This window comes from Aphelocoma coerulescens, unplaced genomic scaffold (genome assembly GCF_041296385.1).
Source record: "Aphelocoma coerulescens isolate FSJ_1873_10779 unplaced genomic scaffold, UR_Acoe_1.0 HiC_scaffold_78, whole genome shotgun sequence".
NCBI classification, from domain to species: domain Eukaryota; kingdom Metazoa; phylum Chordata; class Aves; order Passeriformes; family Corvidae; genus Aphelocoma; species Aphelocoma coerulescens.
Window position 1 is genome coordinate 636,532 of NW_027184064.1, and position 20,802 is coordinate 657,333.

A 20,802-nucleotide genomic window follows, 5' to 3' on the forward strand; every position below is an offset into this window, starting at 1 on the left:
TGGGACATCTTGTTTTCCAGTTCAGAAATTTAATCAGAATAAAAAGTTAATAAAAGTGACTAAGTTTATTAAGAGAATATTTTCCTCTGGTTTGAATAATGCTGTTCTGTTTCACTTGCACCTCTAAAAAATCTGGTCTCATGATCTAGGTGTTAGAACTGAAAACTGATAATAATCGTGGACCTGTAATTTATAAACAAAGTATATTTTAAATTTTATGAGCATCTGCTATTTCAGTGAGTATTTAAATCTTATCACTCTAAATAATTCATCTATTTGCAGGAGAGGTTTAAAGGTGTTGCCTTGATTTTCTTCAGGAGCTGATGGTGAGCGTACTTTGCCCTTCATTAATAGATCCTTCTTGAAGACCTTATTCCATGTCCTTTCCATTACTGTAGCCTGAAGTATTTTTTCATAGGCAGTTCTCTTTTAATAGCAAGTTGCTATCCACAGTACAGATCCCACAGGAAGTTCATGATCATGAGACCACTCTGGGCAACAGGCTGAGGTTGAGACAGTGTCCACTTAACAACTCCTTTTGATTCCCCTCTGGAAGAGTCTAGAGCCTACTTGTGCACAATGGAAAAAAAACATTAAACTTTGAGTAATTGTCCAATTATTGGTTGTGGTCTTTCCTATTTTTTCTTATTTGATTGGATACACATGGAAATATAGATTTGATCAGGATTTTCTTCTAAATCACCAGTCATTTTCTGGTGTCAAGACAATAGACTGGGAAATTCTGTCTTGGAGAGCCTTGTTTCTGCTAGTAGTAGGTTTATAATTGTATGAAAATGTTGTCTATTTAGGAGTGTGTGTATTATTTTAAATTGGAATACTGGATATATTTGATTTTAAAAAGCATTTTAAGTTAGGATTACCTTATAGCTACAGATTTGCTCTGAATTGATAGCCTGTTCTTTTGTGTCTTCAGTAAAAAGCCAAAAGCTCAGCACTCACTTTTGAGATGATACAGATAAAACATTTTTTTTTAAGTCTGCTTTTACTCTTATGAAGCAGAATGGCTTCTCAGCCTTTCTCATTAGTGTTTCCCTCTTGCTTCTAGTGCTATGCTTTAAGGAACTCATATGTTAGTTCATCATGTGCCAAATTTGAGATGTCATTCTTTTTTTTTTTTTTTTGATAGATAACGAAAGTCTGAAAACGTCTTCCAGTTGTCCAGCTTTCAGATACAATCTGAGAGCAGGTGACTTTCCGAATGCATAGCTCAAGTCAGAGGGGAGGCTCTGGTTTGGTAAAATGTTGCTCGTTAATGGAAATGTCATTATGCTGAGCTATTGGAGATTTTCTTGATACACTGACTGTATGTGTAAATTTTTCATAGATATGTCATCTTAAATCAAGTTCATGATGTCAATGTCCATGAGTACTGAAGCAGCCCAAAACTGTAGGATCACAGATTGTGAAAGAAACAAAGGAATCATCTTAATTCTTACCTGCTGGCAAATTGTGAGTGTCTAGTGAGAATCAGTTACAGACTGTCTACACAAGCTAATATAATTTTATATATAATATATTACAGAGCTAGTGTGTCAGTCTTTGGAATTGTTATCCAGAGGAATTTAAATAGAAGGAGCAAGAAATGGGAAAGAAACAGAAGTGCTAAAGTTGTGATTTTTTTAAAAAATTAATTAGAAGCATGTTCTTTTTAGCATGGTTCTAATTATTGCAGCTATTCTCAAGTTCAAATGTATATTTTTTCTGAAGTTAGGTTCTTAGCCAGCAAGGTGTTGTCTAAGGCTATGGGATACTTACTCTCTTATTAACTTCTAGAAAAAATCTTCTAGGTCAACTGTTTCGTGATATCTTAAATGTTCACTTTCTGAGAATTTGGAAAAAGCAAATTCTTTTCAACTTACTGAACAAGATTTTCATACACATAAGAAATTTCTGAAATGTGGAGGGTTTTGGCTGCTACTTGCTCTTGCCCTAGTGGTGATGTCTCTGAAGGACAGAAAATAAGAACTATGAAATGCTATTTTCCATGGTTCTTGCTCTTTCTGTTTCCCTTTAGCCCTGAGGGAGAGACATATTGCACTGAAGAAGTTTCCAGACAAAAAGACCTGTGGCATAATTTCACAGGCTGACCAGGAGGTGAGAAGAAAGCTTAGATCTGATGGGGTGGTTACATTTCTCTGTCAGTATGGATCTGAGCACTGAAGGCTGGGATCATTTCCAGTATTTCACAGGAATGATCTACCATAGCATTCCTCCATCATCATCTTCAAAGCACGCAGGCAACAAAGTTGCTCCTCCATCCTCCAGTAGGCAGGTCACTTTCAATAAAGTTCTCATCAGAATCTCTCTCTAAATTATATTTGACTTGTACTATACAAATGAATTAGTTCAGCACTGAATACCACAGAATTGTGTTTTGCAGTTTGATAATGTTATGACTCATAGCAATATGTAACATCATGATTGCACAGTGCTTGATTCAACAAAATATCTTAAAATAACAAAATACTTGAAATTCAGTGGAGCTTCACTCTTTGTGGTAAGGCACAGGAGGTCTTGTTTTCATATTTACCAACTTGGGGGAGTTTTGATTCATACAGCTGACAAGATGCAGACACTCAAAGTTAGTTAAAACCTAACATCAGTGCAACTGAAAATTACATCAGTGCAACTGCTTTAGAAGATAACATGACATTGAATTAGCCTGTAAAGCAGGCGTACAATTGAAAGCTGCAGCTAAACGTTTTACCTCGTACCACATGTGCTGTAATAAATGATTGTGTTGGTATTCTTAGTGAATCCTGTGAATCATGTGCATGATTTAAGCTGCCTTCAGACTGGATTAAGGCAATGTGTGCCAGTGCAAATGAAGCCGTTGCTGTGACTCAATTGCTCTGCAATTTTTGCAGTTGAGAAGAACGGGGAGGTTGCTGACACTTCGCAGTTTTGTCATTTTGAAAGCACATGCTCAAAAGCAACTAGCTTTGGGAAAGACACATGTTCAGTTCAGACTCAGTGGTCACTGATGATAAGTGAGGCAATAAGACTCTGCATTTGTATGAGTTTATTTGAGCTGGTTCCAAGCCCTTCTTTGTTGGATCAAGTATATGTTCTACCATGTAGATGGCAATTTACAAAGGAAGTTTGATGTTGGGTCAAGACTATGGCATATAATTTGGTGGTATTTTAACTAGTGCTAATTAGAGGTGTTTTGGGTGCACTTCATTTCTAATCTGGTTTAAGAAATTGTTTTTTAAAACTTCCACAATTACAATTGCTAATTTTAGAGCTGCTTTTCAAATAAATCCAATGATCTTGCACATAATAGTGATTGCAGAGCTTTTCATCTAGTAGATGGGCTCCTAAAAAACACAACAAACAAATATTACAGTAATTTTTGGAAATTTTAAACAATAAACTATGAACTAAATAAAAATTATGGTTTGAAAGACAGATAATGGGTTGCTGGCATTCCAGGACAGCAAGAGAAGCTGTTCCACATGAAATTCGTGTCATCATAGCTGTGCCAGTTAAGGGCTGGGAAGTATGTCCCAGAGTTCAACACTGGAAACAATGTTGTGTGACAGTAAAAGTAGATAAGGTTTCAACATAACATGGGTTTTGCCACTCCAAGACTCCATCAGCTTTGTTGGGATTTGTCATTATATCTTTTCTAGCACAGTGCTATTTGCAAAGATTTGCAAATACAGCTGTGGTCTTGGGGCATTGTAGACAAATAGCTTCTAACAATCCAGTATCTACCAGAAGATTTTGTAGTAAATTTTCTTTTCTTCAGCTCTTTCTTTGCTTTTGGCTCTGTTTGCCTCTTTGTGGGATAAGAGAATAGTCTTGAAAGGAGGTTGGAGTGGTGTTACACTTTTATCCAGTTCCCCAAACATATTTTACTTCAATTTTTCTAGATGCTGTTGTTGAGGAGTATTGACCCATGAGGAAATGCCTGCAAGTGTGCCCAAGAATGAGTGAAACTTGCTTAGGTGTTATGAGAAATCTAAGAAGCATCTTATTAAAATACTAGAAGTGAGCCTGTCTCTCATCCCGAGAAAGAAAAGGTTTAGGTGTCTGACGGAGAATTTCGAGTGTCTGGAGGAGAAGTAGCAACTGCATACCCTCACACCAAATCCAGAGCTGGTGGGTGGTCTGAGGTCCCAGCTGAGTGTGGGCTTTTCCCAAGGTCATGGTTGCTTTTGAGCACATGCTCTCAGAGGGACAAAAAGTTTTGCCATCCACTTTATTTTTCTCAATGGCAAGGCTGAGCAGAACACTACAAGGAGATAATGAGCCAAGCAAAAAACATTTATTATAGGGAGATTCTCAGAGAGCTTTTGTCCTGTTGGTTTGATGTGAGATGAAATTTTGAAGAGCAACCTAGAATCTCTCTATTTTCAGCACCTAATAATAAGATATTCACAATACAAATAAAACCCCTGAAACAGTCTTGAATGCACATCCTAGCCTCCAGCTGTGTCTGTACTCCCTGCTCCCTGCTTATTTAGGGATTTGTTGCACGGTGGGGGAATTGAGTTGGCAGCTGCAGAAGGGAGGGAGTACTGTGTCGATGAGTAGATGTACAGCTTTCCATTAGCGTAACTGATGGTTCAAGGAGCCGTCGATATTTGGAACAAAATCAGCCCTGAAAAACTGATCTTGGACTTTGCCAGTAGTGTCAATAACTGGAAATCCTAAGGCAAACGTTTTTTAGCAGTTCAGCTATTGAAGCAATTATTTGTGAATCATTTACTCAATGCAGACACAGCTGCCTCAGTGTGATGGACTCCAGCAGCTTCTATGGCAGGCACTTCCAATTTCTCACTGTCATTCAGTGTCTGATTCATTCTGTCAGATGGGCTTGACTCGTGGCCGTTGTTTCCCTGCTTGTAAAATGGATGTGATCATAATTCTGATGGTTGTGGTATCTGTCTGCCTCACTTGAGCTATTGTGCAGGTCAGTTCCTCTCCAGGCTGTGCACCATAGCTGAGTGGAAAACAACAGAGCTGACAACATGCTCCCACTTGGGTAGCCTTGAGAGGGGCTTTGTGTGTGATTACTCCCAGCCTTCAGAAATTTGGATATAATCATGGTATCGTGATGGGAGTTTGGTGTCCCTCTCTGTCAGCTTGGCAGGCCCAGCCATGCCTGTACCATGGCCTTTCCTGAGTGCTGTGCCGGTCCTGGTGCCACTCCTCCACTGCCAGAGCTCAGGTCCTTCCTTCCCCTCTGTGCATCATTTGGTCCTTTCCAAGGGCAGCAGCTGTCTGCAGGTGACACTGAGTGGGTCAGCAGCAGGGTATGGACAGGAGTTGTGCAGGATTGGCACTGCCCAGGGCAAAGGAGTGGTTGGGGCACAGCTTCCCCAGCACCATCCCCTGCCACTGCCGCCTGAGCTCCAGGTCTCTACAGATGCCCCACACCATCCTCTGGGGATGGGGAGAACAGTGGGAACAAGGGGAGCTGTCCCTGAAAACCAGTGCCCATGTTTTAAAAGGTCTGCCATCACTAAGATGCTCAGTACTGTAACACTCTCTCTTGTGGTCCATGATGACATGACATGGTAGTACAGTGTTCTCAGCTGCTGTCATGTGTGGCTCCCTGCAAGGCACATGGACACCAGACTCCTCCCTCAGGCCTCTAAAATCCAGCTCCTTTTTGTAGTCTCTTCATCCCTATCTAATGAAAATTAACATGTCATGTGATAGCGTCTGCTCAGAATATCAAGGTGCTTCATCTGTCGTTCTTCTGATTAAAGGAGGTGGTTTAATTTGAAAAAGGAGTAATGTAAGTGCAGTTTGGAAACAAAAATCAGACTTAATTTCTATGTTGAAGATTAATTAGGTGTCATAAATAATACTGTTTTCAGTAAAATGGACAAGAAAAGAAAAACAATTCAGTGTGACTGACATAGGCTTTCTATACTGTCCTAGTAAGTCATTCTAATGGATAGATTAATATCGGAGGCCGCGGCGGGACGGGGAGCTCAGATCCCCGGCGGGGGGAGAAGAACAGACACCAGCCACTATGGTTGAAAAATACACTCCGATTTATTAGCAGTCTAAAGGCACTTATATAGTATACCAGCTTGTTAGCTCCTAACTGGTTTAACACTTATCAGGACATATTTCTATTTCTACACAATCAGACTACATTGGCAGTTTTCCACAGTCTTGTTATGTTCAAAAGAATTTTGCCCTTGCCTCCCTTATACTCCTAGATATCGCACCTGCAAGTACGGTACTCCCTGAAATTTCTCAGGCTGAAACTGTTCAGCTTCACAACAGAGACTTTCCCACGGAAAGTGTCTCACACACACAGGCCCAAAAACCTCCAGCTCAATAGCTTGCACAGTTCTTTTATTGATCCCAATAATTCTATTCTCCAACAGATTAAATCACATAATTAAATTTTGTGTTCACATTAGTCTTACCATCTGCTCAAGTAATTACTCTTTAAACTGGAAAATTTATTTTAAAACATTATTTTACAAGATTCAGAACCCATGTTTGTCCCAGAGCTGAGGTTGCAACATTTTGTTTATTTTTGATGTTCTGAATTTAGTGTTACAGGAATAGGGTTGGCAGCGAGTTTCATCAGCTATCTCAAGGTGGCCTTTGAGAGATGTATTAAAGAGCAGAGCCCTACTGCATCATCGTTGACAGAAGCACTGAAGCAGTGGCATCTCTAATGCTCGTGAGGTAGTAAGGGTCCTTACTGAGCCTGCTGCATGGTTGCATTGTACTTCTGTGGTATGAAGCTTCATCGCATAAAGTTGGGAGAAACATAACATTCGAAAGATTTTTCTGAGGGGTCTAAAGCTCTGGTGTGTATAGAAAATTAGATGCCCTTCATCACTGATGTTACCAGGAAATGAGTGACCCCTGTGGAGTGGCATAAAGGATTTAGCAACAGAGTGGTGATTCATGTCCCTGACTTGCTACATGGGAGAGATGTGTGAGTGTGAAGTAGCGACAGTCAGGGGGTCCTTAATGAAGTGCAGAGAAGACAGTCTTAGTAAAAGCTATTGTATCATTAGCTGCCATGTGTGTACTCATGTGCTCACTTGCACTCTATTACAGTTTCCTATTATGAACTATTTAGCTCTGTGGTACCTGCTCATTATTGGCGCCTTATTAGCAATTACTGGTCTTCATTGCAATTGCTTACTTGAATGCACTCTTGTGCAGCAAGTTCCCTCAAAGTACTTGCAAACAGTATGTTGTTCCTACAAAAACAGATGTCAGTGAAAGGTGCGGGGGATCAAGAATAGAATTGTAGAATAGTTTTGATTGGAAGGGACCTTTAAAGGTCATCTAGTCCAACTCCCCCAGCAATGAGCAGGGACATCTTCAACAAGATCAGCTTAGTCAGAGTCATGTCCAGCCTGGCCCTGAATGCTGCCAGGTACAGGGCATCTACCACCACCATTATTGTAAAAAATTTCTTCTTTATATCTTACATAAATTTACTTTCCTTGAGTTTAAAACCATCACCCCGTGTCCTATCGCAAAAGGCCCTGATGACAAGTTGGCCCATCTTTCTTACAGACCCCCTTTAAGTATTGAAAGGCCACAGTAAGGTCTTCTTGGACCTTTCTCTTCTCCAGGCTGAACAGCCCCAGGTCTCTCAGCTTGTCTTCATAGCAGAGGTACTTCAGCCTTCTGATAACTCTGTGGCCGTCTGGACTCACTCCAGTAAGTCCATGTCTTTCCTGCTCTGAGAGCAGAGGAACTTTTATGTGAGACGGGAGTAGGAATAATGAAGCACACACAACCTCTGAGCTTATTTTTAACACTGAGTTGAACAGTGTGTCCTATACACCTGATGGAGCTGAAAGGTACTTTGATTGTTCTCACCTTGCTTCAAGAAAAAAAACTCCACAGCATAGATAATACTGTGTAGCTTTAGGTGCTGGTAACTTGTAAAATAATTTGCCTGTAGATGTCTATTACTGCTTTTTAACAAAGAACTACTTCAGTGTTATGATGAAGTTATATATGTTAAAAAATCAAATGTTTCTTCAGATTTGATGTGTTATAGTAAACCAAATTTAATACAGTGACTGCTTTGAAGATTTAGGATTTAAGAGTTGTGATGAGCTTTGGCAGTGACCATTTAAGAGAAAGGAGAAATTACAAAGACATTCCTTCCTGTGGATCTCTTGCCAGTTGACTTATGGCAGCATGTTGAGTTGAAGAGAATTGTTTTGTGCTTCCTTCCAAAGTGGTTAGGAAGAGCCAAGGAATGTATATAGCACAGACCTGTGATCTGTTATGTGGTAGAAATGTGGATAGGAAACAGTACTGAACAATTTTGGTTGATGTTTCAATAAAATGCCTTAGCGGCAGTGCTTATCATCGGGTTTTTACTATTCCAAGCCTTAATGTTTTTATTTATCATAAGAAAACAGAATCTCAGAACAGTGAATTCTTACTTTAATAGCATTGAAAATAGGTCTGTAGATACGCTGGCTCTTCCAGATAATTTTTGCATTGAAATTTCCTTGCAGATGAATTACTTCAGAAAGAACAAAACTACTCTGATGATGTCTTGGCCAATATGATCAGCGAACCCAGAATCAGCTATGGAAATGATGCTCTTATGCCTTCGTTGACGGAAACAAAGACTACAGTTGAACTTCTTCCAGTGGATGGAGATTTCAGCCTAGATGACCTTCAGCCATGGCATCCCTTTGGAGTCGATTCTGTTCCAGCCAATACTGAAAATGAGGGTAAGTACAATAGGAGGAGAAACCACAGAACTTCCTGAGCTTTGTGGTTTCTCTTCATGTTGTTCCCTGAAAGTTGATTTTTTTTTTATGTAAGTGGGATAAATGTTCTGAAGTGTACATTTGGAACTGGTCTGCCATGTCAGTTGTGTCTCTGATAGAACAGAAAGTCCTGACTAAAATCTGTAATTTAGTCACACAATAAATTTCAGAGTTGAGCTTACTTGCCTTCAGAAACAAACCATAATAAATTCTAGGAGATTATGAGTAGCAGTCTTATAAGATACATGACAATGACCAAAGGGAGATAGGTAAGTTGTTAGATTTGTGCCATGATGAAATGAGTGTTTTATTTAAGATAGAGCTTTTTATTTGCTGGCATGAAAATGATTACACTTCCAGCATAATCCTAGCAGACACATGATGTTATTTTCTGGAATGTACTGCAGAAATGTTCCTACATGCTCATCAATACAACTTGGCTAGTGAAAAGGTTTTTCCTGAGGAGTATTTTTATGTTGCTCATTGACTACTTCATTGAAGTGACTGTATGCTACTTAAATAATCCATGTAGAATCTGGAATTGGTAGTTCACCTAGGTGCTGGAGCCAATAAATCAGAAACCTGAGGACTTGGGTCATGTCATTTAAGTTCCTCCTCTTGCTTTTGTTTTCCTTGATCAGTTTAACTGCACTGTTATTAGTGCTAAGTTAATCACATCAGTGAAAGTTTGATACTGCAAAGCCACAGTACATACAGAGCCTGGAACTGCAGAAGTGTTCTCAGGCAAATCTGTGATTTGTAGCTGAACTGCACAGACATTAGCATCCTCCTCAAGTCTTTTGAAACCACTGGCTTGGGCTGTACCTGCTCTCAGAATGAGTTCTGAGATCATCCTTACGCAGTTACTCTCACTCCAGCATGGTGTGTGAGTGACTGTGAGCAACTGGGTGTGTGGGAAATGAAACGTGGAACATAGACATGGATTTGCCAGGTCTGGTGTTGGTGCCAAGTGAAATCAGTGGAGTCAGAAATAGTTTTGCGATCAAAGTTTGTCCCAACGAGTCAGAGAAGCCTAGGATCAGGCAAAAGAAATGACCTGCACAAAGGTCAGTGAGGCAGATGTTTAGCAGATTTGAGGGGAGGCTGGTCAGGAGTAGGGCTAAAATCAGAGTACCAGGGAGTCAGCACTGCAAGTTAGGGACCAAGTAAAAGAGCAGAACCAGAGCAAACTCAACAGACCAGCCAGCAGGAAAAACCAGAAGGCAGGAGATGGTGACTAGGACTCCAGCTGTGTCCAAAGGGCACTTGTAGCCAAGTGGCATGCCAGGCAGTGAGAGCAGCTGGCTGGAGCGTGTCAGGCACTGACAAGGGGCACAAATGGCTCACAGGCTGGCAGGCTGAACCTCATTTTCTGGGGGAAGGAGCTGCAGCTTGCTTTAACCCTAGCGCACTTATCAAGGCTGTCTGCCAGGAGCAGGTTGCAGTCTGGCTCATGCTGTCTGTCCTGCAGGAATTTTCAGTTCCAGCTCTTGCTCCAGTTTTTTCCGTAGCTACAGCATCCGAGGCATCAGTTTCTATACCTGCTGCCTGCTTTCATGAAACATAGGGGGGATTAATTATTTTTGATGTCTGTCCTGCTAGCTTTCAAAATATGTTGATTTCAGTCACCAGGTTTAGAAGTTATTAGGTAGACAGGTGCACCCAGACATACCCATAGTTTAATCACACAAGCATATTTTTTCCTTCAGAAACCTGTCTAAGCTCAGAATCTAATTATGAAGGGTACTTCAAAGTGACACTGAATTCCCACAGGCAGCTATACTGAGCATGGTTCTCCTTTTCAAATGTATGGTAGCAAATAAGAAACAAAAACTCTCCTGCCTGGAATAACATACCATTTAATTATTAGTCCTGTGTGTTTTAATGCAGTATGTGGTTTGTTGCAGCACTTATTCTTTCATGCCTTCAAGTTGCTGGGGTTTAGTTTTGGATTTTTATACCAGGATTGTATTATATTTGTCATGAACTTATTGCAGCAGTCAGTTCTGTTAGGCCAACCATTATAATTGTTCAAGTATGCACAGTTAGAAGTGGAAATCGTTTGGTGACTTAAACCTCTTCAGGTCATGGACTCTTCAGGTCCTTCTTGTTTCCTGTTATACTTTTCTGTCATCTACCCAAACCACAATGTTCTTAATGTCATCATGCCTACAATACCTTCTTTCTTTGGAGACCCTCTCTATACCTTTGCCCATAGCATCAAAGGGGAATTTCACAGCTTTGTTTTTTCCTTTGTGTTTGTCTCCCACTTCGTTGTTCCAGAATCCCAGGACTGACTGTGCCATTTGTCTTCACTTCCCATGCATGTTTTCTTCTTTGATAGTGGTCATACTTCCGGCTTTGTCTACATTGCTTCCAAAAACATGTTTCTGTCTTCTTATAATACAGTTTGGAAGTAGCAATAAGTTAATAACAATTGACCTAATTTTCTCCTCCTCTTTTTTTCATTCCCTCTGATGAACTGATGAAGTTAAAATACTACAACCCCTCCCTAAAATTTGTTATTATTAATTCCCATGCCTATTTCCTTCCATGACCATGATCTAATCCCAGGTTTCACTCAAAGATATTAATAATGTGTTGGATTGGTATGTTGCCATGTAATCCTAAGGTTTCATAACTCCATTTGAAATTTTCCCAATCTAAACTGCATGTTTTAAAGGATAGATTTTGTGCAAATAGTTTATTTTCCTAGAATTGCTTTTACTGACGAATAAATGAAAAAAATGTAACAATAAACAGACTTTGAAAGCCTAGCATAGCTCAGTATTTTCTGCAAGTATTTCCTTGTTTTCCCCTGAGATAGTTTCCCTGGAAATATCCACAGAAGTTAATCTGAAGTAACAGGTAATACACTACACTACTTGCATGGCTGTATGGATGTCCAGCATGATGCGACACAAATTAGGTTGACTAAAAAAAAACACTTTCTGAGGACTGTTCAGAGGCACCGTGAAAAATGTCAGGAAACTGTATTTCAGCAATGCAAAATGCATCTTCACAGGTGACCCCCAACAAACTCCCAACAGCTGTGAAGCTCTGACACTGCCAAGCTCTCTGGGCATTTTGCCAGTGGTTAATGATTTGGTGGTTTACACTTTGTATTTTAGCTTGCAGGCTACAAGGAGCCTTAATGCCTATATCTAGTATTTATCTAAAGTGAGATTCCTGTAAATGTACTGTGTTATCCTTATGATTTGTCCAGTTGCTCCCTTCAACAATGTTCTTGATAGGTGAGCATCAGATAGCACACCTGCTGGTTTGTACCAGTTTTTGATGTACTTTTCTTTTATTTTTGAAAAGAGAAGTAAGTATTAGATAAAAGTGGGAATGTGTGGCCTCTATGAAGCCTGAGTAGTCAGTGTAAATAAACATGTACCAATTTAGTTTGATGAGTCTATTTGTACACTGCATTTTCAGTCTTATTTCTGTGCACATGGAAGTATATTCAAGAGAAATATAATTCTGGAGCATTGTCTCAGTTTGAAAGATAGATGTCCGCTAAGGAAGACAGGAGCCTCCCTTGGAATGGAAAATATGACCCCTTCCCTCCGAATTGTTATAATTTTGAAATGAAGGGGCTTTCAGGCAAAGATATGAGAAATGGAATAACAGTAGTTTACAAGTATGTATATGGATAACAAGGCAAACAAATAACAACTCTGACAACAAACAAAACCAGAGACCCAACCACAGCCTTCTCTCAGCTGTTGGGCCCTTTCCCCTTCGGTGCAGTTCCGCTCACAGCCGGCAGGGGCGCTGTTGGCTCCTGGCAGGGTGGGTGCGATGCTTCCCCCGCGCCTGCAGGGGGCGCTGTGCCACGAGCTCAGCCGTTTCTCTGCACGTGGGTAATGGCGGCACAGCCGGTGGAAGGGATGGAAAAGGCACTTCCTTTACAAACCTGCGGGGCAGCCTGTGAAAGGCAGTATATATGCAAAAAATCGTAGTCCTGTTAGACAATATCTCCATTGTAAGCCCCCCCCCCTACAGTCTCCCTTTCCTAATCCCACCTTTCCCTTTTATCCTATGTCCTATTACCCCCAGTGTATTCCCAATCCGTTTTTTCATCCATGGTTTCCCTCACAAAACCATACCTTTGATAATTGTTTCCCCAAAAATCCTTTTCCAATGCCGAGTGGGAGATGAAAAGGGGGAGGGAAGAAATTAAACCCTCTCCTGCCTCAGTTTCCCCACGAAGCATGCTCAGAGAGTTCTGTCTCCCTTCTGTCAGCCCTAAGATGTTCCACAGAATCTGTTTGGACATTTAAAGACTCAGGAGGGTGGCTTGTTTTGTTTTGAAACTGTTCTTGTTATGTTTATCCAGTTGTCTTCATTCTCCTTTTATTAAAATAAAATGGGTGAAATGTCGGAGTCTCCTCCCCCCGCCATGTAGCCCTGAGGGGAGACACGGGGTTTCCCTGCCCCTGGTCAGCCTCGTTCCCCATTGGTTGGTTTGTGTTCCCCGGCGCGGGCAAGGACCCTCGGGTCCCGTGACTGTAGCAGTTCCTCGGCAGATCCTGGCCATGCGGCTGGAGAAATAAACATCTCTCTGAAACATCTATCAAGAATCCGTCCATATATATTTCTTTTCCACGGGACTCCTGGTTTGATACAGGTGTGTTACAGTATCCCTACTGCAACAGCAGCCGATCCCGGTGCCCCCTCTGGACAGTAAAAGGAGCTGTAGCAGGGACCTCGGAGTAGCAAGCTGGGAAGGCAGGGATGAGCAAAATCCTGGGGTGGTAGACAAGATGTATCAGAAACTTGGCAGCTGTAGCTGAAACCATGGGACCCCCTGGCAGACAGGGGGTATGGGGGCTGCAGTGTAGCAAAAGACCTGGAGCAGTGACAGAGGAATGGCGGGGGCTGGGAGGTGACTGCCCAGCTCCTGAACATGGCCGAGAGAGACGTCCCCTTGGAGGGGGAAGGGGCTCGGGGATCCCAGGGTTTCCCCTGAGGCACCCCAACAGATGGTGAAAGTCCTTTTTTAGTGAGGTTGGTTGTTAATGAGGTCCCAGTTCAGTGGCTGCTCTCACAAGCAAAGGCTCACACACAGCAGAAGAAGCAGGACTAAGCTGGGCTCTGGTGGCGGCAGTGAATTCGCCCCCCCCTCTGCCCCCCAGGCAGCAGCTCAGATCCTCCTCCTCTGAAGCTGAGAGCAAGAGAGCTAGCAGCTGCCCCAGCCCCTTCCTTTTCCAGCCCAACACTCAGGTATCTCTGCTCCTCTGAAAGATACCCTCAGATAATAGAAGTGCAGCCAGATGTCCTCCTCCCCTGAGCTTGGTCGCTTCTTTTGTCTCTCTTAAGTGCCTGGTTATTGTTCCTTAGCAACAAAAATGGGGGGAAATTCCCTAAGAGAAAAGAAAAACAAAAGGAAAAATAGCCTCCAACAAGCATCAAAATGAATGCACCTTTTTGGTAATAACACACAGTACATATTTGAGTTTTGATTATTGATAAATGCTGTAGTGGGTTTAAATTTCTTCCCTCTTCATTAGCTGTTGAGATGATGTGGTCTAGTGAGGGCAAGCAGTGAGAAAACCCACAGACAAGATTTTCAGAGTTAACTGCTGTTTGTGCATACATCAGTACTGGGGCAGAGCAGGCAGGTTTTAAAATGCTACTGAAATTCAAAAGGTGGTAGCTCAGGGCTCTCCAGAAACCAGTCTTTCTTTGTACCATGCTGCCTGGCATCACAATCTGCTTTGGAAGACCCTTGGCTCTTACCATGTGCCTCCAGTTTTTGCCCTGAAGTTGGTTTGTGACCTTGACCAGGTCTTTTTGCTTCTGTGTCAGTTGTGAAATGTGCCAGTGGCCCAGCCTTTCCCCTGTAAAGTGTTTCCAAAATTACAGATTACAAGAATTATTCATTAGTAATACTTTCACCTAACCACAAATACTGCATTACTCTGAGGCCAGATTCATGCTACTCTACAACAGAAACCTCTTTCATCCTTATCCCCTTCACCTACTCCCATTTCTGTTGCTATGCATAGGCTTCTTTCTCAGTTCTCCATAGCTGTGGCCATGTAGGATTACAAAGAGGAGAGAAATAAAACCCCCTCCGCCTTCTAGGGAGGATATGGGGGCCAGGGTAACAGAGGAGGGGTCTGCAAGAGCAGTTTGGATAATGTTTACTCGTGGTTGTTTCTTCCCTTGGGTCCTTGCCACTGAAAATTACTGCTGACCTGCCTGAGGATATGTGCTGACAATATTGAAAACCTAGCAGAAGACATAAATGGGAAAATACTCAAAACTGTAGCTTTTAGTTAAGAATGGAAATTGCGTTTTATATAGAACTATGTAAGGAAAACAATTACATGGTCTGCTAGTGCTACTCTGAATTCTGCAGCACCAGACGAGCAAGCTCTGTGAAAGTCTGCCTTTCTGGAGACACAAGCGAGTCAGATGTGCTGATGTGCTTTTAGTCTGCAGCTACTCTAAAGCTGAATTACTGGGGGTTTTTTCAGAGGCAGGAGCTCATGCAGTCATCTCCTGTGTGCAAAGGACATGGGAGTCACTTAGGCTCTCACTTATAAGCATGGTAGGTTGTTTGTCAAACCCACAGGAACACTAAGCCAGTGACACATGCTTCCTGGGAAGATCAGCAATTCCATTGCTCAAATCAATAGTATCATCAGGTTTGTGTGATTTTCCAATGAGCAGTTCTTTTTGATTGAAAACTGTGGGTCTCTCAGATTTCCTGGGTTACTGCTGCTCACTTACTGCTGATAAAGGCTCATACCTGAATCCAGAAATTCAAATAAATGAGAATATGTTAAAAAATCTGAATTCTAAGGAACAATGTAACATTTCATTTCTGAATTTAAGTTCTTTGACTCTGTCAAAGATTGGATAGATAAGGCAACACAATTGGAGCAAAACAGAGAAACAACCAAAAAAGAGAAGTAAAAATCTGAATGTTTTAATAAACATTTCCAGTATGTTTGAACTTAACTGAGGCAGTAGGCAGTGACTCAAATAGCTCTAAGTTTTGCAAATCCTGTTTTTTTATTAGTGCCAGTGAGTTCCATCAACCTTAGGTTTCAGCTGATAAAACCTTAGTAGGGTAATAAAAGAGTTTTGTGAAACTGGATACGGCACACAGTTGGATAGAAATTTGTGTTTCTTCTTTGTTTCCCTTTGAAAAACTGGAAGACAAATATGCTGTTCACAAATCAGAACATATAGGAATGAAATATTGCTTATATTTTCAAAATGCACTTTACTTTTTTTAAACATTATAGCTGGTGCTGTAAAGAATCCCAGTTGAAATGAAAAAGGAGATACTCAGTTGGCTTTTAAGTCAATATTGGTAAAGAGCAGCTGCAGGAACTCGTGTCCGTTCTGGCTGCCAGTTCTGATCAGACAATGGGAAAAAGTTTGCATGTAATGAATATGATTTTGTTCTATTGACAGAAATTCTTTAGTCTTAATGGTTTCTCACTTGAAGCAGTAACCAGAATATGATGTAAAAGTGATGCCTCAGCTCTGAAGCTTTCCTTATGAAGTCACACCTATCCCTTCCTTTTACTTTCAGGATTAACTGAAGGCAGATATTTTCTAGCTGTTGCTTTGGTAACTGTTTATGCAGTATTTCTCTCCTGCACTGTCCCAACAGAAGACCACTTGACTTTATAATTTTGGGGGATTTTGTTTATTTTTGTTTGCTTTTTTGTTTCTTTTCTGCACATGCCTAGTTGAGCCCGTTGATGCCCGCCCAGCTGCAGACAGAGGACTCACCACACGACCAGGTATATGACTTGCATGGCTTTTACCTAACCTGTATTTTTCTGGCATGCATGTGGTCTGCTGGAGCTTAAATGATTTACCTTTGCTTTGGTGTACCCCTCTCATAAAATTTAATGCTACTCCATGAACGAGGGAAGCATTGTTCCCTCACAAATTCCTCCTGTGTGACTGCTGTCCATATTGAGGGCATTTGGTATGTGTGCTTGCAGCTGGAGTGAGTCCCAGACCCAGAACTGGTTTGTATTGAAGGTCTCATCCCTTCCAGTAATAACACTTTGGCAGGTGCAGGAGATGGTAAACTTGGTACCACTTAATACAGACGCTGGTTCTAATTTGGGAATGTATGATCGAAATGTTGAATGCTTTAGGTAGAGTGAGCAGGGCTAATAAGGAATTAATGCATACAATTTCAGAACTGTAGGGGGCATTGATATTTTTTGCTGTAGTACTTACCTTACTTACCTCCAAATACCTAAAAATCGGTATTATCCTTCTGAGGATGCCTGAGGATGCCTGAAGACACAGCTATCCATTCCATTCGAGGACAGAACAGGGTGATTGTTTCTCCTCTCTAGGTACCACTGTCTCTGTATTGATTTCAGAATAATAGCAGATCACTAGGTTGCAAATGTTTGGAAAAGTTAAAACGGGACAATTCCAGTTTCCAAAAGAAAAAATATTTCAGCTTTCATACTAACTTTTTTTTGCTTTTGGGGTTGTTTTTCATTTGTTTTTTGTTCAGAATTATCTGAAACTGTTGATTCCATTGGGAGGAAACAACCATTTATTTCAGAAGAGGTTACTTTCCAACTCTTCGACATAGTGAGAATATATTTTAGGGTCAAGATTATTTCAGTGTCACATCATAATTGTGTTTTCTTTCTTCAGATCAGATTAAACTGATTGATCTGTATCCTTTTTCCCTTCATCTTGCCTTCCAAACATCCATTAGATAGCATCACAGACAGCATGTTCCTAGTGGTTTCAAATCTTTCAGATAATTCACCCATGTTTAGCAACTACAGAATTTGCTACAGTGGGAGGTAAAATAAGCTCATATGTTGCCGCAATTGGGATATGTGTCAGAACTGTCCAGGTAGTGTGCTCCTAGCACTGTTTCAGGAGTCCGACATCTTTACTTGTGTTTAGAGTCTTAATTCAGTCCATGAAGAGAGCCTGAAACAGGTACAGAGCTACAATGCCAAAAATCTTGGGATCAGGGAAAAATCCCTCGAGTACTGCATTATCTACCTTCCTTCCCAAGAGCAGTAGAAGTATCACAGATGAAACATACATATGTTTAATCCAAATTTTGTAATGTTAATTCAGTCTAGCCATTTTCTTATTCAAATCTATGATTATTTACAATTTTAATTTCAGTCATCTTGAAAAATCTCCTGTTATGAGGCCCATATTTATTACGCAAGGTTATTCCTTCCTCCCTTCTGCTCCCTCACACATAAACATGTCTCAGAAATCCTCAGTGTCTCTTCTGTGGAACACACTCTACACTCTAGTTTCAGAGTGAAACTGTATGTTTTAGTTAAATGTATTAGAGCACTTTGTTGGTTGGGGTGATACAAATAGTACTAAAAGTTAGCCTAGAATAAGTCATGAGTGATCTTGGTGAATGTGTGCAATAGACTACTAAGGACAGGTAAAAAGTATTTCAGCATGTGACCATTATGGCTTGAAATTTCCAGCAGATGCTGTAACTTTTACACTATGAAAATTGCATGGAATATTTTCTCAATGCTCTGCTAAACTGCAGAAGTAGTGCTTAACTTCCCTATGTCTTTAATCACCATTTCCAGATCTAGAAAAAATTTTTCTTACTGATACAGATTCTGTCTATAAATGTCCATGTGGTTTTTCATCATCCTTGAAAAGCAATTTATGTGTGACAAAATTTCAATGTAACAGAGAAATTATTGCAGTCTGTGTATCTTCATGAACTAGGAATAGAGGAAAGCAAATGGATGCTTATTTAAACCGTGAAGTGCAAAAGGGATTCTGATAGTTTGAAAATGTGTGCTTTAAAACTGTTTTACTTTACTTGCTAATTACAAATGAAATGTCTATATTAGAGGTTCAAAAAGGAAAATAAATACGCTTTGTGCAGTAACTGTCCTTTTGGGATAGTCTCTTTTTACAGTTTGGTGCTATTATTGAAAAAAATTGAAAAAAATAGTAATTACTCTAGAGTGAAAAAGTATTAATGAAAGACCTGCAGATTAATGCATCCAGCTACTTGTAATTTTTTAATTGCCCAGCTTCTTGTTGGTTTCCTGAAAGGTTTGCCCTTTCCATGGGCTTGGTGCTTCTATTTGCTTCGCTCAAGTGACCTGCTTCTTCAGGGTGAAAATACTGGTGTCGCATCAACCTGCAACACTCCAAGCCTGCATAAGAACAAGTGAATGTTTTGTAGCTGTATGAATTTCTTGAAGAAAATGAGTTCTGAAAGGACTAAAACAAACATGCAAACATGTGCCCTTTTTTCTCTTTTTAATTTTATTTTCAGTACTTTTTACTCACACATTCTTAAAATGATCAGTATGTTTTTCTTACAGGCAGATCAAAATCATGCAGATCATCTTTGTTACTTTCTTACAAGAGAGATAGTTTGGTCAGAGTATAGAATAGATTCACAGACTTACAGAATACTGGGTTGAAAGGGGACCTCAAGGATCATCTAGTCCAACAAGTATTTAGGTGGTGGTGGTAGTATTTGTGATACCTAGAATCTTCTTCCTTCACCACATCATTCTCTTTCAAGAAATGAAGTCTGTGAGTCAAGTCAGAAAAAGTAAGGAGTTGTCCAGTCCATAGAGCAGAAAAGTTTACAAGTATGGACCAAGTTCAAAGCATCTGTTGAAATTTCTGCCGGTTGTCTAAACCCCCACCTTGTGCTCCACCTTGGCTATCCACAGTTAAAGCTTGAATTGGAATCTGATCTACATCAGTCCTAGGGAAAGAATATTGTCTGGACAAGCCCCATTTTCTAGCATGGATAAAACATCTGTGTAATTCACATGGGTGTTAGAAAAGGACTCTAGTGCCTCAACTTACTGTCCTTCCCCTTCTTATTTCACAAATGGGTGAACAAAAATAAGAATTATGCCTAAAACCATTTCTAATCATCTCCTTCCTAGAAAGGAAGTAAACAAGATGGTGAAAGGTCAAAGGGAAGAAAAATATCTAAATGTACTAAGTAGTCATCAGTGAGCTATTTTTTAATACAGCACAAAATTGTAACAGATTTATGACATACTTCTTGCTATTTATAAATTGGTTTATACAGGGAGATGTTAGATGTTAGAAGGCTCCAGTCCAGCCTGAGAACTTCCACAGGAAGAACTTTGTCTCAAACTGAGACAAAACAAATACCTCTTTCCTTGATGACCTTGGTGACAACTTTTTCAGTAGTGTTTCTGTCTCTCCTGTGCTCCAGCAGTCACTTTTTCATGATGAACATTTAATTTCTTGCAACTGAATTTTGGGTATCTGTTCATTAGTAACTTTTTCTTTGTGTGTGCGTGCATGTACATATAGAGACATATACACACATAAAAATACATATAAAAACACCTCTAGATGCTCATGAGTGAGCTCGTTTCACTTACATTAATTCAGCAGGTCTGATCTGTGGAAATTGAGTGAAGATTAGAAAATGTGACATCAGAAGGGATGCTGCTTAGCATATTTTCATCTGTTGCAGAGTTGCAGCTGTAAGTATACACTCACAGCTGTAATTACATCACTTACAAGATGCCCATAATTCACAATGCAAGGATTTTATGCTTTCTTCCATATTGTATAGTTTGGACTTGTTGGTGTTTTTTTGTATTATTCCAATTCTTTGTCGGTTGATCATTTTTGCAAGCATTTAATTATTTTGGGGAAACATTGCACATAAAGCTGCTTCTGTGTCTTTGGCCCTTCTGCTAATAAATCATGACATGTCTGTCTTTATTACATTACAGAAAAACAGAGGGGTTTATTTCCTCATGGTTGCAGAGGCTCTGTAAGCCTAATGGCTGTTCTGCAGAATCATTAGCACATACGCGGCAGTCTATATGAGGTGAAGGCATAGAGCAGCTTAATTATTTTGATTTTCTTGCCAGAAACTGCCAACATATTTTTTTTCCGTCTTTGTGATGTTCAATACTAACATCACAAACAGTCTTTAAACAGTTGCTTTAAACAAACTGTCTGCAGCTACCAAATAAAAGTCATTAATGGATTCTTTTCCATTAGACTGTTTTGGTTT

The 20,802-nt window shown here is 40.4% G+C and overlaps 1 protein-coding gene across 4 annotated transcripts in view; it reads left to right on the forward strand.

Moving 5' to 3' along the window:
• Positions 1-20,802, forward strand: part of APP (amyloid beta precursor protein) — a 248,267-nt gene that overhangs the window by 207,203 nt on the left and 20,262 nt on the right. For 2 of the 4 annotated variants that reach the window (XM_069000239.1, XM_069000241.1), the window contains 2 exons: positions 8,499-8,720; positions 16,481-16,534. In XM_069000239.1, coding sequence (XP_068856340.1) covers positions 8,499-8,720; positions 16,481-16,534 — 276 coding nt within the window. The remainder of the gene's footprint in view (positions 1-8,498; positions 8,721-16,480; positions 16,535-20,802) is intronic. The other 2 variants (XM_069000240.1, XM_069000242.1) reach the window with 1 other exon arrangement.